The following is a 24,641-nucleotide window of genomic DNA, read 5'->3' on the forward strand; positions in this document are numbered from 1 at the left end:
GAGTAGACCAAGAGTGAGTTTAACCAAAGTTGAAGGTTTGCTTGGCCAGTCTGACAGAGAGAGTGTTCGTCAAGACGTGTGCAAGGGATTGTTTATGGTGATGCACCATGGGTAGTCTGTACTAAGTAAAGAGAGAAAAGAGGTAATGAGGTATGATAATGGTGAAAAAGGAGTCAATGGTGGTCCCAGTGGTAGAAAAAGGTGAGGGTACTTTAAAAGTGAGCTGGAAAGATATTGTTAGAAAACGGGCTGCATAAAATTAAAATTTTAGAGGTAGTATAGATACTGTAATGACAAAGTCGAGAGCATGAATGTGGAGTAGGAAGCTGAAGTCATGTGGAGGACAAGATCATGGAACAGGGAATTTAAGTGAGAGGCCAGAGTGGATGTATTATCTGTGTGGAGATTGACATCTTCAAGAATGTTGCGAGGACTGATGGTGGGGAGGAAGGCAGTGATCCACGTGCTTCAGTCTCCATGAATGAGGGGAATGGCACAAGATTGTTAGTTGACTGAAAGAACAAAGGTCACTGGGTGGCCCAGGCTGATGTCATGTGCTTGAAAAGAGTGGGGCTTTTGAGAGGAGGGAGAGGAAAAATACAGAAGTATTTTTGTATCAATGCAAAGTAAAGTATCAATGCAGAACAAAGAGGACATTTGCCTTATTCTGAGCACTGTGGTACATTGGGTGTTAGCGGCCAGGGGGTGAAGATGCGGGGGAGGCAAAGAGCACAACCACCATTTGAGAGCTACAGTTTGAAATACAGCAAGAAGCAAAGGACATTTTCAGAGAAGAGTGAAAGTGAAGAATTTAAATTGCTGACAGAACTTTGCAAAAGGCTCAGTGAAAGGGCATATGGTGACAGAGTGAGGTGGAAGATTTGGTTAGAGCAGTAATGCATCAAGATGTTTGGAGGCAAGAATCTAAAGATGATGGAAGATCTAAGGTACTTGGACTTCTGGGGACACCTGGAAGTTCCCTGTCTTCAGGAAAATTGTCACCTCTGTCTCCTCTAAAGCAGAAACTACTCTGGCTCTTCTCTTCTAACTCTCCAGTGTCATATTAGACAGGAGAGTTAACTGAATGAACTAATGAATCAAGGCATGACTCTCATAAAAGATAAAGGAAGATTGGTGCCAGGAGACAAGGATGGAGGCAGAGAGTCATTGGAAAATCAGATGGCAGGAACCTTTTTACTGAGAAGTAGCAGAGCAAAGTGGAAAGACCAGAATCTGGAGTCAACAGATATGACTGAGTCCCCACCCTGCCACCTACTAGCTGTAGGTCTTTGGGAAGGTCCTGTCACCTGTCTACATATCACTGGCCTCATCTGTAAGTAGACCGTACCCTCAGGAGAACTTGAGCTTCAAATGACAGTCAATGCTTTGAGGCTCATGTGCTCCTACTGTAGCATACTGCATACTCCACTTGGAAACTGGGTGGAACTATACATGTAAAGAGTAACAACAGAGACAGGAGAAATATAACAGGCTCCATAACCTCTCTAATACCATTCCCTCTGCCCTCATGCCAATACCAACTCCCAACTACTAAAGGGCTACTAATAAAAGATTCATTCCTTTTGGTTTTGAAAGATTTTTCTTATTATGCATAATACACTAAAATAATAACAGCTAACTCCACAGAAAGCATTCTGGACCACCAAAGGAGAGTAACTCAGATGAGGAACCAGGACCCCAGACAAGCCAGGTGGGGTTACCTCAGGGTGTGTTACAACAAGGAACATCATAGCCTCCTGAGGGGGCTGTGCATAAAGAAGGCTGCCACAAGAGCTCGAGAAAGGAGTCAGAGCCATCGATGCCCACACATCCCCAGGAGCAGGGCAGCTATGTACACATTGGAGGGAAGATGTTTTTCTTTGACTCACTCGTGTTCTGAACGAGACCTTTGGACCAGTTTTAGAAGCCAACTGAGCCCTGATAAGCAGGGGTGGGTCTTCCGAGGCAGGAGTCTCAGGGCTCTATAAAGCCCAACTGGGCACCGCGGGGCATCTCTCCCAAAGACTGTGAACTGCTGGCTTTCTGCTTGCTCCTCTGAAAATGCAGCGGCTGTTGACTCCAGTGAAGCGGGTCTTGCAAGTGAAAAGAGTGATGCAGGAAGCTCCACTCATGCCTGCTCGCCTTCTTCCAGCAGCCCACCAAAGGTGAGTCACATTGATCTCAGGGACTGTACAGGTTACTCTTTGAGAAAAGCCATGGAACCAGTAAAAGATAGGCAGGGGGCCTCAGGGTCTCAGTTATCTCATCCTTTAAACAGACAGCCCCTTTCAGCTGCAGAATTCCAGGATCCCGAACCTCTGACACCTGCTATTTGTAAATGACATCTCTTACTCCCCTAGCTGCACAAAGCAGTGGAAATATCAGCACCAGGGCCCACAGCATTCCCCTCTCCACCACCTTTCGCATCTTGACCCCCAGTCCCAGCCAAGACCTTCAGGATTCTGTGCCAACTGCAGAGTTAGTATAACCAACTGTTCCGAGTCACTGCAGCAAAGCTCGAAATGCACTGAGGATAAAAAGGATGTTTCTCTGCCCTCTGATTTCAAGAAAGGGGAAATGAGATGTAAAGGTGAGCATGTGTGTATGTAATGTGTTTGTGCGTATGTGTGCAATGTGCTTGTGCACCGAAGTGCAAAAGCACTCCTTTTCTTTGTAAACACTCCTCAAATCTGGCCCAAGTGCTTGCCGTCTCCCAGTGTTGGTGGTAACACAGCTATAGCTAGCCCCTCAGGATCCCTAAGCCATACACTGCATCTTGGGACTAGCCCTTTCTTTCCTCCCGTTTCTACACCGCATTCCTTGAATACTTAGAACAATGACTTTGATCTAGTGTCTTCCTTTGTCTGGTACCCAGGGAACCTGGCTGTATGGATGTGTGGGGTAGGGAGTAGTGCTCCTTAGCCTTCTTCTTTTCTTTGTGACTCTCCACCATTGTCTACGCACTCACCTATCCCTTGTGTACTGATCAAATGTCCCAGCTTAGAATTTAACTTGTTTTTGTATTTGTGAGGAAGGGCTTGACGTAGATTTGCTTGTTTCAATAAGCAATAGTTGGCCACCCGCCAAGAGACAAACTTCAGTCCTGACCAGCCTGCCCCTCCCCTGACATCATTAGTTCAAGCCCTTGGAATCATCGTTCATAATCCCCTTTCAGATCTACTCACAGCTAATCCCATTTTCAGTGGCCTAAATGATTATTAAGAATCCTCTTTATGGGTCTCCTTGTCTCCGTGTGTCCTTCCCCTCTAACCCAACCTGCATCAGCTCTCAATCCAACCTGAGAACTGCTCCCATCTCAGCATCTGTTTTACTACCTTCAAGGAAGAATCATGTCCTCCACTTCGTGGTGCTGCTCCTGCCTTTCTCATGTATCGTCTCTCTACTCCCCGTCACTCTCCGCTCCAGGTATCCTTAGCTGTTCAATCACCCCCTGTCACGGCTGCTGCCCCTGCAACCCCCCTCCCATTCTTCATCAGCAGAAGCTCCACCCATCCATCAAGGTTGATCTCAAATGTAGCCTCTTCCATGAAGCCTTTCCTGAGCCTCCCCCCAACAGGCAATCTCTGCTTCCTTTGAACTCCTGTGGGATTGTGCCCATATCCCTTTGTGGCCCTTATCATATTCTGATTCTCGGTTGGGTTGTGTATGTGTGTGTATATGTGCTTATCTCATTCCTCCCACTGGTCGAGGAACTCCTCAAGAACCTTGAGCTCCTCTTTTCTTTTGCCCACCCCCTTCACCCTTGCAGCCTCTCGCTAGCACAGTGCCTGGCATGTAATAACAAATTTTGAAACACAAGGGAAGGAGGCGAGATGGAGTAAAGAAATAAAAGCTTGATGCAGGTTCTTGAACCAAGCAACAGCAGAACAAACCCGATTTTAAATTAAGCGGTTATTCTTTAGAGAAAGTACAAGATGAGAAAGATACTCTTAACTCCGGTGGCCTGATGTTTCTGGAAGCCTCTAGATGTTAACTTTTCTTCAAGGCTCTGGAATCCATTCCCAGAAACATCCCCCTGCCAAGACAGTTACAAAAGTTACCAAGTGACTGATTCTTGGAACCTCTCCCTGCAACCTTAGATTTCTAACTGGGAAGAGAGGGAGGGAGGAGGTGAGCTCAGAGAAGGCAGAGTGAGAATGATGCTGAGGGAAAAGCCAGCCAAGCACAGGACCAAGCATTGAATAACCATTAGCTCCTAGGTCCTGGGGAAGCAACTCCACAAATATTTGAGAACATAAACTCCAATTATTTGGGGGAGGGGGGCACCAAATAAATAGGGCAGATAACAAAATTCCAAACCTCTCTCATCAGATATGGATGAACATTTGTCATTTGCCTCACTATCTTGTGATCATATGATCCACTTTTGCCTCACATTAGTCCTTCAAAGTGACCTTCCTGATGAGAAAACTAGGGTTACCAGAAGCCCAGAATTCTGAGGATGACAGATAGACACATTCAACCTGAGTTGTTATTCCTGTGGCATAGAGCTAAATTTATAAGCCGGTGGAGATATCCTGTCGCTCTTCCATGACTGGGAATTCTGTAGCCAGATACAAGTCACAGGAACTTGGTGGCACTCACAAGTATAGGTCCAAGGTGTAACATTGGCACCCAAGGCAGTGAAAACACAGAATATTTCTAACATATGACACACGATAAAGTTAGTCTCAACACATCACTTCACCAGTGTGTGCCTTGGTTTCATCTTTTCACCTTTTCATTCTTCAAAATGAAGGCTATCACTAAAGTAACCAGCTTTCAGGTACTTTCATGTGGAAACATATGGGAGGAGGACTTGGTAAGCTCTGTACTTGGAGCTAGAAGGAGAAACTCCAGATCTTCACCAGGGGTATTAGAAGTCAGGGTTGAAGAGAGGGGGATGGTTCTAGGAAGAGATTATCTCTCCCCTCTTCTACTGACCCTTTCCCCATTTTCTCTCTGCTCCCATCTAGAATTGCTCTCCTGTCCTTTGTATTCTCACAGCCTTTGCTTGTTTCACTATGTATTTATCTGTAAAAATGTCTGCCTCCTCCATTAGACTGTGCCCTCTTTGTGGGCACAAAGGATGTGTCTTATTCACTACTGTGCACCTGGAACCCAGCACTGTGTTGAGTGTACTCAGTAAAGATTGTGAGGCCCCATCAGAAAAAGCAGACAGCATGAAATCAAGCAGAAAACTTCCTTAAAAAGTATAAAAATGGTAGGTATGTACTTGTATAGGAAAAAGAAAGAAGGAGAAAGAGGGATAATGAGTGGGGTACTTTAAAAATGAATGAAATTTAAAAAATTATGTCCTATGGGGTTTGTAACATGTAGAAGTAAACTATCTACAATAATAGCTCCAAAGGTGGAGAGGATATAGGAAGTTAACTAAACTAAGGTTTTTGCATTGTTCCAAAAGTAATAGAAGTATTAATTTAAGTTAGATTACAATGAGCAAAGAATGCACATTGTAATCTCTAGAGTCATTACTAAGAGAAAAAGAGGAGATAAAATGGAATAACAAATATGTGCTTAATCCAAAAGAATACAGGAAAGGAGAAATAAAGAAACAAAGGCTATATGAGGCAAATAGAAACAAATTGTGAGAAAGTATACTTAATCCCAACTATATCAGTAATCATAATAAATATAACTGGACTAATTACTCCAATTAAAACACCAATATTGCAAGACTTTTTAAAATTTTTAAAAAGATCCAACTATATGCTATTTAGAAGGGATATATGTTAAATGTAAAGAACTTAAGAGGTTAAAAGTTTAAACGGACAAAAAAGGATATATCATGCAACAGTAATCAAACAGCTAGGGCAAAATTCTTACTATCAGGAAAAGTAGATTTTATGGCAAGATTATCACAAAGGTAAAGAAGCGGACGTTTATTGAGGATAAAAGGTTTAACTCAACAGAAAGATTTTGTTGAATCCTAAATTTGTATTTATCTGATAACATAGCTTAAAAATATATAAAAAATGAATGAAATGATTGCTGTATTGTCTTTTGAGGAAACTGACTGAAGACCATTAGTGGGATTTTGATTATTATCTCCACTACAGGTTTTCTGCAGTCCCTGCTGTCCCCTTGGCCAAAACGGATACTTGGCCAAAGGATGTCGGCATCCTTGCCCTGGAGGTCTATTTCCCAGCCCAGTATGTGGACCAAACGGACCTGGAGAAGTATGACAATGTGGAAGCAGGGAGGTACACAGTGGGCTTAGGCCAAACCCATATGGGCTTCTGCTCCGTCCAGGAGGACATCAACTCCCTGTGCCTGACGGTGGTGCAGCAGCTGATGGAGCGCACGCAGCTCCCATGGGACTCTGTGGGACGGCTGGAAGTGGGCACTGAGACCATCATCGACAAGTCCAAGGCTGTCAAAACAGTGCTCATGGAGCTCTTCCAGGATTCGGGCAACACTGACATTGAGGGCATAGATACCACCAACGCCTGCTATGGTGGCACTGCCTCCCTCTTCAATGCTGCCAACTGGATGGAATCTAGCTCCTGGGATGGTATGTGCTGCCAGAGGCCCTTTGTAAGAAAGGAGCTGGGGTTGGAGGCTGAATCCTCAGTTTTGCTTCTCTGTTCCCCAGGTGGTTTTATCCAGGGAGAGAAGGACAAGTTATTCACACAGCTGCTGCTATCATCCAATAACCACAATGATAATAACCACTTAGACTTGTATAGCTTTATGCAGTTAATTAGGTAGCATGTTCACATAGCCATTCATTTAGTCCTTACAGCAGCCTAGGAAGTGAGTGCTATACCTGATTTATAAATGAAAAAATGCAGGATCTGGTATCTTTTCATTTTTTTAAAGATTGGCACCTGAGCTAACGTCTGTTGCCAATCTTTTTTTTCTTTTCTTCTTCTTCTTCTTCTCCCTAAAGCCCCCCAAGTACATAGTTGTATATTCTAGTTGGAGGTCCTTCTGGCTGTGCTATGTGGGATGCCACCTCAGCATGGCCTGATGAGCAGTGCCATGTCTGCACACAGGATCCAAACTGGCAAAACCATGGGCTGCCAAAGTGGAGTGCACAAACTTAACCACTCCAAGATCTGATATCTTACACATAGTGTGTGGCAGGGGTGAGATGCCAAACCAAATCCAATGTATTTCCTATTTCACTGTACCTATTTCTCTTAAGCTTCTCCTAAAGTCTCTGAGAGAAAGAGATCAGTGATGTTGAAAGGTTTTAACAAGTTTAGGTATTAAGGGGAAAACACAGTGATAGAAACAGATCCAGAGAATCACTGAATACACCATGACAAAGAGTATTTCTACTCTTTCTCCCTTGCCTAGGGACCTAAGGACTTCCTAGGAAATTACTTTTTGCTTAACATTGCCTTGTATCTTACTTACATCTTCTCTCAATATTATATTAGAGGAAGAACCCCTGTTGTGATAGCAAGACAGGGTCCAAGGGAAACAGGACAAGTTGAAAGTCAGAAACCTAGCTCTGTCAATAATTGTTGACAAGTCCCTTAACCTCTTTGAGCCTCAGAGTTCTTATTTGCCACCTACCTTGTGGGCTGGTGAAAGGATTGAGTAAAATATCTGTGGAGATGTGAAAGAACAATAACCAGGAAGTCAAGGCACTCTATATTTACTAAGTTGGAAACTAGAATTTAAAACCTTAGAAACCATAATGAACATTGATTAGAAAATTAATTAGGAAGCCTTAATGTTGGCAGCGATCTTAGAGATTATCTAATCCGATATTCCTTATTTTAAAAGGAGCCACCAAGAAGAGTTTAATGGTTTATCTCTGTTGACACAGCAAGGTAGTGCAATTTCATACACCCATTCCGTGTTTTTTAACTGCCCTGCATCACCTCACCAGTAATGGTTCCATTGACTTGGAATGTTCCAGTCTCTACATCATCAAATTTGTTCTTACAGTGCTTCTCCTGTCACTTACATTATTACTTCTCAAGCAACCCCAACTACCATCACCACCAATACATCCACCCAAGCATTTAGTTGGAGAGTAGAAATGAAGGGCAAGGAACACTCACCAGCCTTTAACCAAAGGTCAGAGCCAATATTTGGGAGCATCATCAGTTTCAAGCATGTCATTTCAAATGAATAAATTGTGCTGAGTGGCTGAGTATTCCACAGGAGAGGGCTACAAGTGCATCTTTCTTTAATATAATGTTTTTATGGGGAAGAAAATTTTTAAAGAAACTATTGAGATGTGAATTGTTAGCTTGTATTAAACCAAAAATCATATTTAAGCTTGAGCCTGATGGCAACTGCCCAGATCAGACAAGGCCAATGTAGATGAGATCTCTGCTTCTGACCTGACCAACCATCTACCTGGGGACCATGAGATGGTAGGAGGTGGTTCTGGGACTCACCAGGAAGTTCTGAACCACTCCAGAGAGACAGCCAGGTATGAGGGAAAGGAAGAGAGATACTGGCTCAGATTGCCTGGACGACCTCATTTTTCTTGTCCTTTTTTTTTTATATAAAAGTAACTGAAACTTATAGTTAAAAATATATATATACACATACACAAAAGGCTGTGAAGTGAAGTGAAAGTTCCCATCTGATACTCCATTACAACTTCCCAGAATTTAACACTAAAAATTTCTGTTTTCTTTCAGAATGTTCTTATGTACCTGCAAGCATACACTTATCTATTCAGATTTTTAAACATGGTACAAATTATTCTTATCTCTATTTATTACTGTTCTTTTCCTTATTGGCTTCTAAATGTGCTTCTATAGTTTCCTATATATATATACGTATAAAGTTGGGGAAAAAGCAATACAATTTTGTTGAGGTTTGAGTTGGAGTTGTTAGAATTCTTAAGTTTCCTGGGTTTTAATGCATTTGGTTGGAATCCTGACTCTGAATCCTTATCTTACCATCTATTAGCTGTGTGGCTTTGGGCAAGCAACTTAAGTTCTTTGGCCCTCAATTTCTTTGTCTATAAAAAAGAGATAACTGGATCCAATATCTAGGCTTATCATAAGGATTAAATTATATGGAAATATGACTCCCAATACAGTGCTGAGATAAATACTTGGGGTTTCCTCACAGGTTAGATAGAATACTAAATTTACTACCATATCTCCCCCATAAACTCAAGTTTTAAGGGCAGTACTATAAGATGAAAGTGGAACAAATAACAGTCAAGACAACAATCACTTATTGAATAATAGTCTATTATAGGGGAAATTTCTATGGATCATCTACATTAAATGTGGTTACTCAACAGAAAGTAGTACTAAGTTGTTCAAAGCACATGGTTTAAGATCTAGTCAGAACTGAGTTTGAACATCAAAGTTCACATTCACTAGATGAGTGACTTTAGATGGCTACTTAATTTCTCTGGAAGGCAAGGTCTTCATCCATAAATGTGGATATTACCCACCTCATTGGATTATTTTAAGGATTGTTTGAGGATAACTAGTATCTAGCTAGCATTTCAAATGTTAGTTTCCCTCCCTAGCTCTTGGCCTTCTGTGATTTGGAAGGAATTTTAGGACCATGGAGTGCTATATGGTGATCAGCACAACCCTAAATTTCTCCAAAAGTGCCAATGAATAAATTTTTCATTGAACTCAAAAACAGGATTGTGAATAAATGAGCATTTTACAGCTAGAGTAACAGGACGCTGAGTTTTGGCTTCGCATTTCAAATGTATCATAGTTAGCTTCACTAGAACATGAGCCCATAGGGCAGGAACTTTTGGTTTTGTTCCTTGGTCTATCTCCAGTACGGGAAATTCTGCCTGGCACACAGTGGGCACATAGCCTACTGCAGATCCTGTGGTGATGATCATTATTTCTTGCCTCTCATTATAGGTCGCTATGCACTGGTGGTTTGTGGAGACATCGCAGTCTATCCCAGTGGTAATGCTCGCCCCACAGGTGGGGCTGGAGCTGTGGCAATGCTGGTTGGGCCCGAGGCACCTCTGGCTCTGGAGAGAGGTTTGTAGTAAACTGTGGATATACGGTACCAAGAAACTATGCATGGCATAGCCAAATGCATAGTTCCGAATCCCAAATTGGCATACCCACTACTCAGGGTGGATGTATAGATTTGGGGATGATCTCACTTGCTTCAAAAGGCTGGACTAGGGAGCAGAGGGCAAGGAGGAAGAGGAGGATCAGCGAGATTTTCTCCTCTGCACCATCACACATTAGGATAATGATGCACGGAATGAATGGTGTTGCTGCTGCTGCTGAGGACACTTAGGGAGCTAAACTGGCAATTGAAGATGTAAGAAGATACCCAGGTATAAAGTGAAAGGCTTTCCTTTGAGACTTTTGGCTTGTAATCCAGGTTTTGTTAAGCCCATGTACGTGTGAAAAAGGAAATATAAATCTCATTTATATGAGAGCAACAAGCTATTCAATTCCCTTTGAGCATGTGCAGGATGTTGAGTGGGCTGGAGCTTGGGCATGAGACATCAAGACCAGGAGGCTGTTTGTACATGCTCTCCCATCCTCTCTGCTGGATGTGGGCTGCACTGTGCAGTCCCTGAATCCCTCTGTGTACCTTCCCAGGGCTTAGAGGAACCCACATGGAGAATGTATATGACTTCTACAAACCTGATGCAACTTCAGAGTACCCGATTGTGGATGGGAAGCTCTCCATTCAGTGCTACTTACAGGCCTTGGACCGATGTTACACAACATACCGTCAAAAAATCCAGAACCAGTGGAAGCAAGGTATGGGGCTTGGAGGGCTGAAAGTGGGGGCTCTATTTACACGGGGCCAAGAGTTTGTCCTAAAAGCTTAAGACAAGGTATCTTCTCTCCTCTGAAAATGATCTCAAGAGAATTGTTTCAGGCCCCCTTCTTCTTACACCCTTCCCTGGGTCTATGGTAAAGTCCAATTGGAAGTCATCCAAATTCAAGTATGAAATTGCCTCTAACTTGAGCTAAATGAAAGAAAGTAAACAATTCAGGGTCAAAGCCACGAGTATGAAACCAGCGGGTGCCAGCCGCCTGGGGAGGTACTGTGGTGAGGCCCAGTAACCACATCCTATTGGGGCTGGGATTTGTTTCTGTTGGAGTCAGGAGTGCTTTGACTCTTGGTGTAGTCTGCCACCTTTTAAGATCTGGTTGATCTTGAAAAATCTCACCTATATTTTCAGTATACAAAGGTATACTAATGCAATACACATTATCAGTGATTTTTCTCTGGATGGTAGTGTTACAAGTTGATTTTATTTTCGCATTTAGTTTCTGAATCTTCCTGCTAAAAAAATATGTACTGCTTTCATTATCAGAAAAGAAACAAATAAATCTTCTTTTAAAAATACAGAGAAACCTATTTTAAAAAAATTAAAAAGGGTTCTTATCTGCTCAGCCATGCTCAGATGGGCATCTGCAAAAGGCAGGTTTCGGTATGGGAAAAGGCATGTGCTGAAAGGTCAGAGCATGGATGCCTTAAGGGTGGCATAAGGAGACACTTCTTGCCCCTTTCCATGCGTTGGGTAGGATGCTGGCTGCCACAGCCACCCTCCATGGGTATGGAGGCAACTTGGACCTCTCTGCCTCTCTCCATCCACTGTCAAATTGCTCTTGGCTAACTACTCTCACCTCTTCTGCATTCTTATGGCATTCTAATTTTACTCCTTATTTTCATATGGAATTCAATGGATGCTGCTTTGGATCACAACATTAAATTGTAAATTTTCTAAGGGCAGAAGGTGCATTGCCCTCGTCTTTGGAGTGAGAGAGACAGTCTAGAACATCGAGTCAGAGACATCGGAACCTAAGTCCAGAACCAGCCATTTTCAAGCTGGGTGACCTTGGACACCTGACGTAGCTTCCATATTTTGGAGACTCTGTTTCCTCCTCTGGAAAATAGAGAAAATAATACAGCACAAGTTTGATTCGGGGAAAGTATCTGTCGTAGAGGTTGGCAATAGTAGATATGAAGAAAATGTTTATTTCTTTGCTTTTTTTCCTTATAAGTAGAGTGCTTAGTAAGTGTTAGTGCTTGTAAAACTAATGAACAAACCTTGTGTGTGTTTGTGGAGGTAGGAGCTAGTTCTCTGGGAGGCCGAGAGTCCCTCAGCACGGTTAGATCTAGGACAATTGCTCTAAATGGCCCATGCATCATGCCACATCTTTGCTTTCACACTTCCCCTTCCAGTTGGCATGGATCGACCTTTCACCCTTGATGATTTACAGTTTATGATCTTTCACACACCCTTCTGCAAGATGGCCCAGAAATCCCTGGCTCGCCTGATGTTCAATGACTTCCTGTCAACCAGCAAAGACACACAGACCAGCCTCTACAAGGAGCTGGAGGCCTTCAGGTGAGTCCTCTTCATGGGGAGCCTAAAGGCTTCCTCATGCCACTCCACTCCTGTGGGAAAAAAGGACACTCTTCCAATGCAACAGAAAGGAAACCAAGTCATTGGTAGGCAAATGGATTATTGTCTGCCCAGGGCCCTCCAGCTTTTATCTCAGGGAGCACAGAGAGTTTGCCAGTACCTCTAGATCAAGTGACTATAAGAAGCTTCAGAGAATGAGAAAATGGGGAAAGGGAGTGTGGCAAAATCATTCAATCAATCAACATTTTACAAACACCAGCTATGTGTCAGGCGTCACACTAAACTCTAGGGACGCAAAAATGGATGTGCTTCCATGATCCCTGCCTAGAGGATCTCACAGTCTCTACAGACAGAAACACCTAGAAGCAAATAATCACAGTATAGGATGGCAAGTTGGGGAGTGTCTGGTCTCATTCTCACTTGCCATTGGCCTAATTAATGTCTTGCTTGTTGCCTCAATTTCCCCCATCTGTGAAATGGGGATAGCTCAACCCCTCAGATGTCAATAAAGCAGGATGAATGCTGTTTACTGATGCATGACTTCAAGACATTTAGAAAAGAATCTTCAATACAAAGAGTTTCCACTGGGAGGGGAATCTTTCCCTTTCTTCTTGGTATCTGCTTATTTCAAGTTTTGGAGTATTTTACCAACATCTGCCCCTATTACTAACTACTACTACTAACCCTGCCCCTAACTAAAACATCAAAATTAGTACAAACACTGCTTATAAGACCTGTCCCATGAAAACAGAAATTCTAACATATATCAAAGATAATAGCTTAATATCTGTAATGTATTAAAGTCTCATCAATAATAAGATAAACACTCTAAGTAGAAAACTGAGCAAAGGATATGGACAAGAAATTTCCTCAAAGTAGAAATGCACATAATAATATTTTTAAATCTGCATACTTGTTAGTAACAAATTTAAACAAGTTACCATTTTCTTTACACAGCCTTTTTGAAATCTGAATACTGAGAATTGACTAGGCTATCTGAAAATGGGCAATAGTGGATGTATATATTGATACAAGGGTTTTGGGGAGTAATAGAAAAACTTGAAGCAAAAGCCTTAAACATGTGGGCCAGCCCATGGCCGAGTGGTTAAGTTTGTGTCCTCCACTTCTGTGGCCCAGGGCTTTGCTGGTTCGGATCCTGGGCACGGACCTAGTACCACTCATCAAGCCATGCTGAGGCAGTGTCCCACATAGCACAACCAGAAGGACCTACATCTATAATATACTACTACGTACTGGGGGCTCTGGGAGAAGAAGAAGAAGAAATAAAGAGAATATTGGCAAGAGATGTAGCTCAGGTGCCAATCTTTAAGAAAAAAAAGCCTTAAACATACACGTACCTTTTGACTCAGTAATTCCACATGTTTAAAAGAACATGTAGCTATTCACTGTAGTGTTTTAACTAGTGAGGACAGGAATGGGGAGAAAGCTTAAAGTCGAGTACATCTTATCATGGCCCATTCTGCACCCTTTAAAAACAATGTTACAGTAGATGATTTAATGTCATTGAGAAAAGTTAGTTAAGGAAGCATGCTAGACAGAATGTGCAGCATGCTTTTATTTTCCAGTAAACAGTCTGCAGGTAGGGATGGATTCTACACAAAAAGTATGACCTAAGTGCTCTCTCTGAATGGTAGAACCATTAGTGACATTTTTTCTTTGTGCTTTTCTGTATTTCAAATATTCTATAATAAAAACATGTGCCCAAAGTCTTCTCTCCAGAGCTGTTACTTTCCCCCTTGCTGCCTCCCTCCTCTCCGGTGGCCTCTCACTTGCCTATTCCTCTGGCTGCCTCACAGGGGGCTAAAGCTGGAAGACACCTACACCAACAAGGACATGGATAAAGCACTTCAAAAGGCCTCTCTGGACATATTCAACAAGAAAACCAAGGCCTCTCTTTACCTTTCCACGCACAATGGGAATACGTACACCTCATCTCTCTATGGGTGCCTGGCCTCACTTCTGGCCCAGTGAGTACTGCCTCTGGCCCCACCTCCTACCCCCAGCCCCACCGTCTGAGGCGTTAATCAGGTGTGGTTCCTCTTCTGTTTCAGAATTGTTTAAAGAAGGAAGAAAGTGGTGGGGGGAGGGAGGAAGAGAGGGAGGGAAAGAAGTAGGGAAAGAAGAAAAGAAGGAAGGAGGGAGGGAGGGACAGAGGGATGGAGGGAGAGAAGGAAGGAAGGAAGGTAAGAAGGAAGGAAGGAAGGAAAATGAAAGAAACTTCTTTCAAAGGTGTATATATAGGCATACTTACTATCGGTATTAAACAGTGGTCTCTAAAGTGAAGTGCAAGTATGATGTCAGGGGAAGTACAAGGTCCATTTGGATGTAGCAAGAAAATAGTAGAACTTTTATGCATATTTTTATCTCATCCATTTAAAATCTCTGTACTTAGTAAAGCATGGTGATGAAGAGAGTCTAGCTTTAGAGCCCACAACCTGGGTTCAAATCTCTTTACCACTTATTAGCTTTGACCTTGGAGAAATACTTAACCTCTATGTGCCTCACTTTCCCCATCTATAAAATATGAACAATAGCAATACCTGCTTTCTAGGATTTTGATGAGTGTTAAATGTCTAAAGTAATGAAAACAGTAATACTCAGCAGGTGCTCACATAATTGTTATTATTTCTCTTGATATTCTATTTTGTGGGTTTCATAAGGAAATACTTGTACTATAGTACATGTATATAACACAGGAAAATATATGTATATGTATATGTATATGAGTGCACTTGCTCAAGTTATTACTAATGAGGCTATGATAAAAGTTACAACTGCTGAAGCATTACCAGTCAACACGAGAGCCTTGAAGGTGAGTCTAGTGGTCTGCTCTCCACTTGGAGATGCCTTCAGAGTTCCCTGAACTCATCTTGTCCTCCTGGGTGGGGAAAAGTTCCTTTTACACCCTGAAATTCTGTTGTGCTCTCTGTGTCTTCTGTATCTTGGATTTTAGCTACTCTCCTCTCGGCAAGTTTTCCTCCTTCTGGGCCTATCCCCAGTCTCCCAAAAGTCTCTCCTTGTGTAGAGTGCCCAGAACCCATTTCTAGTTGCAAGAGGTCGACTCTTGGGCTGATAGGTTGGTGGTTTATTCGAAGCACAGAATACGATGCCGATTTTTTAGGGGGTTGATTTCTTTCCCTACAGGCACTCTGCCCAAGACTTGGCTGGCTCCAGGATTGGTGCCTTCTCTTATGGCTCTGGCTTGGCAGCAAGTTTTTTCTCATTTCGAGCATCCCAGAATGCTTCTCCAGGTGAGTCTTGTCTTTCTGTCAGAAACTTCTGGCAGGATTCATCAGGTAAAAGAAACTGCCTCACAACTACCTCCCCTCTTGACAGAATTATGTTGTGATTAAGAGCAAAGGAAATCCTTGAAGAGATTTAAGCAATGGAGTAAGTTTGTCTAATTTAGGTATTTGAAGCACTTCCCCTGCTAAGACTTAGAGATTAGATTGAAGAGGAACAAAGGTGGATATGGGGGAACAAGTCAGGTTGTTCCAGCAAATAGTCCAGGCAAAAGGTAATGGTGGTTGGTTGCAACTGATTAAAAAGAAGTTGATGGATTCGAGATATCCAGTAATATTTGTTGATTATTTTATGATGGCTATAATCAAGGGCACACATCTAAGTGCTATGTGGGTATACCATGACTAAATGAGTGTGTGTCTCTGAATGTTCCGCAACATTACGTTTGCTGACCTTTATCATTTCTCAACAGTCTAAGCCATACACAGAGCACTTTCCCGCAGAGTCTGAGCTCCCACAGAGCCTGGCTGTTCAGTGGACTCATGGTTGGCAGCAGTGATAGTGACCATGAAGGAGATTTAACAATCTCATTTTTGCTTACCAGGCTCCCCACTGGAGAAGCTGGTATCTAGTGTATCAGACCTGCCAAAACGCCTCGCCTCTCGGAAGCGTATGTCTCCCGAAGAGTTCACAGAAATAATGGATGAAAGAGAACACTTCTACCACAAGGGTAAGAAAAAGGGCAGGAAGAGAGGAGGAGAAGGCAATTTTTCTCAGATTCCATGCCATTACCTGAGGGCCAGGGATTCATCAGAAGTCTAGAATATACCGGGACATGGTGAAGACGTTCATGAGACACGATTGGGAGAAAATCTGCTAGGTCCAACAGGGAAAGAACCGGGTGGGGAAGCAGAAGGCAGAGTTGAGAAGAGGCAGGAGGTAGTATGTGTCTTCCCAGAATAGATTGTAGCTAACACCCCAAGACAGGATACTGGACAATATAGTCCCATGGAAGCCAGATGTATGGTTTTTTGAAAATGCTATCTATGCAACAGTTGAAAGAGCCTACACTTTGGAGCTAGATATCCAATTCTAAACTGACCTGTGATACTCACTAGGTCTTTATCTTTGTGAAAAAATATTGAACTTTTCTCAAGTGTCTCATTTCTAAAATTATATTAGGGGGCCAGCCCCATGGCTGAGTGGTTAAGTTCACGCGCTCCACTTCAGTGGCCCAGGGTTTCGCCAGTTCGGATCCTGGGCAGGTACATGGCACCGCTCATCATGCTGAGGTGGCATCCCACATACCAAACTAGAAGGACCCACAACTAAAAATACACAGCTCTGTACCAGGGGGCTTTGGGGAGAAAAAGGAAAAATAAAATATTTTAAAAATAAATAAATTAATTAATTAAATTAAATTAAATTAAATTAACTTTTCAAGATTGACAAATAGATTAAATGAATCAAGGTACATAAATAAGTTATCAACAAATATTACTACCTCCGCCCAACTGTCCCTTTTCTCTACCAAACAAAAATAAATTGTTGCCCCAAAAAAGCAACAAAGAAAAAGGAAACAAAAACTAAAGTTAAGACTGGAGAGACCAGATGGTGGTTTTAAAACCATGGTTAACATATTTTCTCAAGCAAAACATGGGACACACGGTTTGCAGAGTGGTTTGAAAAGGAAACAGAACATACAGAATTACGAATATTCCAGAAAATCTAGACCTAGTATTGATTGATCTTATCTGGAATGGGGGACATCTTAGAGCAAAGAAGAAAAACAATTAAAATAAAAATAGGACCTCAGAGATGAACATTAATGGAGAAAATGCTGAAATACTACAATGAATCAGAGTCAGAAAACCCAGGCCTAGGAAGGAAGTGTCTATCGGAAAACAGGAGGCTCTGAGGCACACCTCAAGCTAGGTACTATTGGCAAAAGGACATAATGAAGATTTCAATGGAGGAAGGGTACGTTGACTGCGGGAAAATGCCATACTCCTATAACAAAATTTCTAATAGCCAACGCTTGTGTACTAGATCCAAGATGGTGCCTCCTGGTTCTTCTGTTGGTCCAGTGCTATATCAGCTGTATTACAGATGACCTCACAGCCCTTTGCAACATAGCCAGGAGAGCTTTGTGTGAGCCATAGGCATCCCTATCACTATTTTCTCTTCCCCAATCCCATAAGAGCTCTTTGTGAATATTGACTCTTCTCCTTGTTCCACAGTGAATTTCTCACCTCCTGGTGATGCAAACAGCCTTTTCCCAGGCACTTGGTACCTGGAGCGAGTGGATGAGCTCCATCGCCGAAAGTATGCCCGGCGTCCAGTCTAAAGGTAGTGAATGAGACTTAGCAAGGTTGGTGACATAAAGCCCTAAAGTCTTTCCTCCGGGTAACAGATGCAGTTCTGATACCATAATCAGGCCAGCAAGGGTCCAGAGCTCCTGAAATGATCGAAGGTGGGGAGTCTGTACCATCAGGACCAAGTAAAACTCTTGGGGCTCTTTGCCCTGGAAAGGCAAAAAGCTGGGGGAGGGGCATGTTCTTAAATATTGAATGTGAAAGAAAAGTCAACTAGTTTACCTGATCTGCCCACGATAGAAAGCTCCCCTAGAAGCTTGCTAGGAACTAAATTAGCCCCCATAAGGGGAAGCAGGCTGTGAACCTGAACCTGTAGAACTCACTGCTACAAAGGGGTAAGATCAGTGACAAAGATGAATAGCTTCAGAAAAGGTACATACCAGTGTGCTGGGGACAGAGTCGTATGGATACAGGATGTTGGGACTCCGTTAGAGCCGGAAGCCTCAGCTGGAGAGAGCCTTAGGCTTAGGGGCCATGTAGCAATCCTTATGTCACTGATTCCTTCTGGGGAGAAGCAATGAGGATTGGGATATAAGTGGGGAGAGGCATAAGGAGTGAAGAATTTAATGGAAGAGGGTTGGGGGAAGAGGTAAATGGGAGAATTCCTTTTTTTAAAATTTTTATGTAACATTGGTTTATAACATTATATAAATCTTAGGCATAAATCATTATATTTTGACTTCTGTATACACAACATTGTGTTTACCACCAAAAGTCTAGTTTCCATCCATCATTGTACGAATGTCCCCCTTTACTCCTTTCATTCTCCCCCTACCCCCTTCCCCTCTGGTAACCACCAGTCTGTTCTCTTTATCTAAGTGTTTGTTTGTTATTGGTTTTTTTTTAATCTTCCACATATGACTGAAGCCATATGGTATTTGTCTTTCTCTGTCTGACTGATTTTGCTTAGCATATCCTCAAGGTCCATCCATGTTGTCACAAATACCAAGATTTCACCTTTTTATGGCTGAGTAGAATTCCATTGTACATATACACCACATCTTTATCCATTGGTCCCTCGATGGACACTTAGGTTGTTTCCAAGTCTTGGCTATTGTGAATCGTGCTGCAGTGAACATAGGGGTGCACATATCATTTTGAATTAACGTTTCCCATTCTTTGGATAAATACCCAGAAGTGGAATAATGGATCATAATTATGGTGCTTTTTAAAGGAAAATGAAATATTTAGAATTAGAATCTTGTAGTTCATGGATCCAGATATCTCCCTTCAGTTTATCTTTGAAATTGGTAAGAAAAACAGAATGGAAGAGTGAGAAGCAATTTTTTTACAACCCATAAATCCCAGTAAATACAGTCCCCATGCCCAAATACTTCTATATTTTTCCGTTTTTTGATTGTTGCCTCGTTTGGTAGACTAATGGGGAAGAATAAAAAGGTTTGTCAGGGGCAGGGTGTGGAGCAGGGGAAGAGGAGGAAGAAGTCCATGGATAAAGGAGACACCCAGATAGCACAGGGAAACACAGGATGAGGGTGCCTCCAGTTCATTCTGAACCACTGCCAACCTTCTCCGCTGTGGGGCCTCCTCAGCTAGGCTGTGGAAGTGCCATCGCTGGGATGCCAGGGGCCAGGCGAGGCGGACCAGGGGCTGCAGGGTGTGGTTGAGAACAGCAAGCTCAGTAAGCACGTTCACCAGACTTCGGCATGACCAGGGAGTCATTTGTTTGTTTGCTTGAATTATGGTTCTTAATGGCAAGTCAGTGGCAAAGAAGGGGCTCCTAAATGTGTCAAGCTAGGTCAGTCATCAGAAACAGAGAAAGAGAGGCAGAGGCGGGAAAGAGAAGAGAAGAGGAGAGAGAGAGTAAGGGAGAAATTTGGGATTTTCAAGGGAGAGTTTCTGAATTGGGCTCTCTCTTTCTCATGGTCCACAAGTTTCTCGCAGTGCTTAGGCTGCACTGTACCTGAGAAGAGAAAACCTGGGCTTCTGTACTTGTCTCGTGCTGATCACGCACACGAGCAATGTACCTACACCAGTGAGATTTTCACTGAAATGAAGATTTCATGTCAGTGCAGCGCTCTGTGGAGCTGTCTCTGCACTGCCCAGCCTGCTCTCCTATCATAGGCAGAACTTGTAATGGGGACCTCGCCCAGCTCCCAGCCTTGGCTCCTGTGGCATTGGGCACAGGTCACTCAGGTGTCCAGACTTGTTGCTGGATGGACAGTGGAACACCCTAGACCTGGGGATGCAGTTAGGAGAGCCCTCTGCATAGCCTTGCCTCAGGCAAGGAGCAGGTACTGGGGGTGGGAGGTGTCCAGGATGAGACTCACGACTGAATGTCCTTCTTTTTTTTGAATTCTACAGATCTGGGAAAAGTATGCTAGCAGAGCTTCTGCCCTCTATCGTATGAAAAACTGCACTCTGAGCTTGTAAATAGATTGGATTGGACACAGTAGCCCCCAAAATTCTTGGCCCTAAAGAGTGAGTGGGTCCTTCACGCCTTTCCCTGCTGGAGTCACAGTCACTGGCTTGGAGTGCAGGAGGCGCCCTTCATGAAAGGGGATGGAGGAATGGGGAGAAGGCTCAGCCGTGGATCACTAACCTCCAGAAATGTCACGGATCAGTTGTCTCCTTCAAGATCCAGATGATTTGCCTATCGTTTGTTATAGCTTTGTTATGATTATTGTTATTATTAAATTTCTGTGCTGTTATATCTTTGTTTCTCAAGGTTTTCTGTGAATTTCTAAATTTTATATCTGGTACTGAGCAAATATAACACAATTTAAAAAATAGAGACGGAGGAAATGACTCCTGTATTTCCTGGAAACCAGAACACAAGAAATACACCAGCGGACATGCAGAGAAGCCTTCCAGACCTCCTGGCTCTGAAGGCCCCGCTCTCCAGACCCCACACTTAGCGCCACAGTGGTCAAATTGCTGAGCACTCGCCTCACGCTCCAGGTTCCATGCTCTGAGAAGCACAGGAGAAACACAGCTGGTGAAACAGGGCTTCCCCCCAAGCTTCCTTCCCTGTTCTGAAGCCACGGTGCAGACAGGCAGCAGACAGGGGCCAGAAACGACTGCGGGAGCTCCAGGTCAAAGTTCCCGGGTCACGCCTTGCCAATATTATCTGGACAAGTAAATACAGGGCAGAGGTTAACAGGTGGAGTTTTGGGCTTCTGCAGCCAAAAAAACAAAAAAGCTTGGATACTTAGCAGGAATTTTTTCCATTAGAGGATTGTTTGTTCCCCTTGGTTTTGGGCACTGTTTTTTCCAGGATCCTCTTAGAAAATAGCAATGGTTCCAGGAGGTGGGCATTGAGCTGAGGAGGGAGAGAGGGCGAGTGAAAGACACTAAGTTATGGTCATTCATTTCCTTTTAGACAGTTTCCTCAGCCACCCCAAGAGAACGGGACACTTCGGAGGAGAGACGATGGTTTCTGCTGGTGTGGAACAGGGCTGGCTGGAGGGCCCTAGGGCTAATGGGGCACTGGGCACATGGGAATGAGATGCTGGGCCCACCCACTTCACTGTTTGCCCAGGCTGTTCATGTGACAACAGGCACCAGAAAATCCAAATAAACCCGTTTGAGCACTAATCCAGCATCAGCAGACTCCCTTCCCGGCCCTCTGGGGGTGCTTGATGAGCTCCTATTACACCAGCTGTAGCTGCCCCCCAGCAGTCCCTCTTTGCTGCCCCTGTTATCTGCTCCTCCTCAGCAAGCTGTTTGGGGCCCTCAGTCTAGTTGGCACCTTGGCAGGACAACATGTGCCTCTCCTAAGATCTCTGGGGTAGTGTCTATAGTCATGGGAGAAACGCCCAAATTCACCTGAGTTCTTGAGATAAGAGACTTGGGGCCTCGTCTTCTATCCATGTAGTTCCCTGTAGGGTCTTGGTGCTGAAACTGCCTCCGTCGGCCTTAGCAACTAGGACCTTCCATATCACCCAATGCTGGGGCCAGGCCCGCCTCCACTCAGGAGTCATTTGGACACAACACAGGGGTGACAGTAAAAATTTTTAACGAGGATATCAGGGTGCTGACCAGTTGGATGGACACCATCCACACCCCTGTATTCCCGCTGAATATCCACCCTGGTTCAACTGCAGGGCACCCAGGATGGCTTTGGTCATTGTCACCATGGCACAGAGATTCCTGGCCCCTTCAACTCCCCTCTTCTCCAACTTTGACACTGAGCCCTAAGCCTTCCTCTGGGAGCTCTGGGGTCCACTGCATTAAAACTAACTCCTGCCAGCTCTCAACAAAGCCCTCTCCCCCTGTGCAAGGTCAGCATATGAGGGAAAGATTTTCCAATTGTCCTGTCACCACTACTCTCATGCAGATAAAGAACTTCCCTGTGTGCACAAAAAATCGCTTAGAGGGACCAAGAGCAGGCCAGAGGATGGAGTGATCACTAGATAAGGGCAGAGCTGTTACACTCACCTCAAACAAGAATGTACAAGTTCTATCAAAACAGACGTGAAGAATGGTCCAGCCCACTGACCATGAGGCAACTTCAGGTCTCCAGGGGACACACACACGCACAAACATGTGTGTGTGCTTCTAAACCTCCGGGTTCCAAGAGTCAGCATCCTGAGGCCAGTTCCCTCCTGTCCCAGCATCCACCCTGCCTCCATCGCTGGGCTTAGAGAGAACCTCCCGCTTCCCAGCCACGATACATGAGAATGAAATTCCACTCTAAAAAGACCAGGTGGTGCAGAGATGCAACAAACCACAGAGTAACACAAAGGAGTAAACAGCACCCTGTGTGTAGCACCAGCTGGATTTTAAAATTAATCTTGCCTTTTTAAATTTGGGAGCATTTATGTAGCCAGCCACGGGATAGGTTGGTGCAATGAAATTGTCTCATGCCTTCTCCTGCCACCCATGTCCAGGAAGATATTTTGGGATGCTCAAGTAGTTTGGGTTTCTAGAATTCTTCTGATCCCCTTACAGCACAGAATATGGTTTGTCTAGGGACTTTGGAGGAAAGAGGCTGAGAGGCTGAAAGCTGAGCTCTTTTAACTTCATCAATCTCAGCCTGTTTTTCTAGTTATCAGTCGGCTCAAGTGACTCGCTCACCAGATGCCACGTGATGCACAGATCTCTTTCCAGTAGGAGGGAACAGGTTGTCTGATGTCAGGGCACACTGTGTCCAGATCTGGCTGAACATTATGACAACAAGGTCAAGGGGAGGGCTCTTTGGTGCATGGGGTTCTATGCAAGACACTGAGTGAGAGCTGCAAAGAAAACCCTGGGGATGAAGAAACCAGTGCTTTGGGCACTTCCCATGAATACTTTTTAATCCATTTAACCCTCACTGTGGTTCTATGAGAGGCATCATCATCCCTCTTACTGATGAGGGAACAAAGGCTTAGGGGAATTAAACACTGCTCAAGGTCAGAGCTGTTCACACCCAGCCTTGCTGTTCACATCCAGGCGTATCCCCTCCCAGGTCTACCAGAGCAAGGCCACACCATACCTGTTCTGGGTGCCCTGCAGAGGCTAGCATGGCGATGGGTTACTAGTGGAGTTCCTATGGCTCTTTAGCTTAATCATAGCACTAAGGAGGCCAAAGTGGTGGGTTTGCTGTCAGCGCCCATCAGATGCCCTGTCCTGGCCTTCTTAGTCTGGGTAGGAGTCTTAAAAATAGTTGCTATTGGGCACAAGATAGGGATGGGTCATCCCCTACTGATGGGAGAAAAAAACCTCAAAAGGTGAAACTGTGAGCATAACTAAGGCCATCTTGTTACGGAAATGACCCAGCCCCTCCTCTGTGTGACTACTCGCTGCTCTGCACGTACTCTAAAAAGTTCACATGCACTCCTGATTTATGGCCCCTGCTTACATATGTACTCCCCAATAGCTTGATAAATTAAAACTTTGTTCTGAGTTTCTCTCCAGGAACAGGCTGACCAGAGGCAGGAAACACACACACCTACAAGGTATCCATCACAGCTGACAGAAGAATGGAACAATGAAAGACCCTGGAGTCCCTCATGCCTGAGGGAACCCCCTCCTTGCTGCCCATTTTCCCTATATAACTACCTCAAGATCCTGTAATTTTGGAAGATGGTGTTTTGAGACATTAGTCTGCCATCTTCCCGATTATGCCAGGTAATCCAATTAAAACTTCCTTTCTGGATCCCTAATTCATTGTGATTAATTGGCTCAGATCGCAGGGAGCAGAGCAAGCCCATTGCTCAGTATCACAACCATAGGGTGAGGGAGTGCCATTCTGTTATGTTTCATGATAATCATCTTAAAAAAATTTCAAGAGATAGACTGTCCAACCCATACTAGACTGTTTTATGAACCCACCAAATATCCTCACGCCCCATGCCTTTGCTCACGCTTCCTTCCCCTTGTGAAATCTCTCCAAACATCTCCTCGGAGACACCATCCTCAGCTCAAAGCACTTCTGCCTCTGGACCCAACAGAATTCACAGACACCTGTAGCACCTGCTTCTGGTGACCTCTGCATGCTCTGTCCCGCCTACCAGATGAAGACTTCTATGGGAGCTGTCTGGTTTTAATCCTCCTCTTAGGCAAACCACTGAGTCCAGTGCCTGGCATATAATGCTGTGCATGTTTGCTGAATTACATTTATTCATATGCATGGATATTTCCAGATGAAAGGGATCTGAAATACCACAGGAATCTGAAATACCTTGAGCTCTGCTTCTGTAAAAATGTCTCTGAATAACCTGAGATAGACA

At 43.8% G+C, this 24,641-nt stretch overlaps 1 protein-coding gene and 1 long non-coding RNA gene across 3 annotated transcripts; one reads left to right on the plus strand and one right to left on the minus strand.

The window, feature by feature from the left end:
* Positions 1 to 639: 639 nt before the first annotated feature.
* On the plus strand, positions 640 to 20,636 carry HMGCS2 (3-hydroxy-3-methylglutaryl-CoA synthase 2). Of its 2 annotated transcripts, XM_008516127.2 has the most exons (11): positions 691 to 1,333; positions 1,648 to 2,165; positions 6,081 to 6,535; positions 9,840 to 9,965; positions 10,545 to 10,709; positions 12,145 to 12,310; positions 14,146 to 14,316; positions 15,494 to 15,600; positions 16,197 to 16,322; positions 17,833 to 17,963; positions 20,290 to 20,636. In XM_008516127.2, exons 2-10 carry the CDS (start codon positions 2,062 to 2,064, stop codon positions 17,937 to 17,939), a joined length of 1,527 nt encoding a protein of 508 aa, XP_008514349.1. In that variant the 5' UTR covers positions 691 to 1,333; positions 1,648 to 2,061; the 3' UTR covers positions 17,940 to 17,963; positions 20,290 to 20,636. The 2 variants fall into 2 exon arrangements, with proteins under 2 accessions (XP_008514350.1, XP_008514349.1); XM_008516128.2 differs by having other exon boundaries at positions 640 to 2,165; positions 17,833 to 17,941.
* On the minus strand, positions 19,175 to 22,941 carry LOC139081653 (uncharacterized). The gene is made up of 2 exons (XR_011536821.1): positions 22,366 to 22,941; positions 19,175 to 21,247 (listed from the first exon to the last, which is right to left on the minus strand). It is a non-coding gene; the product is annotated as an uncharacterized lncRNA (long non-coding RNA).
* Positions 22,942 to 24,641: the final 1,700 nt, after the last annotated feature.

Source organism: Equus przewalskii, unplaced genomic scaffold, assembly GCF_037783145.1.
Source record: "Equus przewalskii isolate Varuska unplaced genomic scaffold, EquPr2 ChrUn-13, whole genome shotgun sequence".
Taxonomy (NCBI): domain Eukaryota; kingdom Metazoa; phylum Chordata; class Mammalia; order Perissodactyla; family Equidae; genus Equus; species Equus przewalskii.

Coding starts and splice junctions, on each gene's coding strand:
- HMGCS2 (XM_008516128.2), top strand. CDS start 2,062: ATGCAGCGGCTGTTGACTCCAGTGAAGCGGGTCTTGCAAGTGAAAAGA. Junction 6,536..9,839: donor GGAATCTAGCTCCTGGGATG/GTATGTGCTGCC, acceptor CTCTCATTATAG/GTCGCTATGCACTGGTGGTT. Junction 15,601..16,196: donor ATCCCAGAATGCTTCTCCAG/GTGAGTCTTGTC, acceptor TTTGCTTACCAG/GCTCCCCACTGGAGAAGCTG.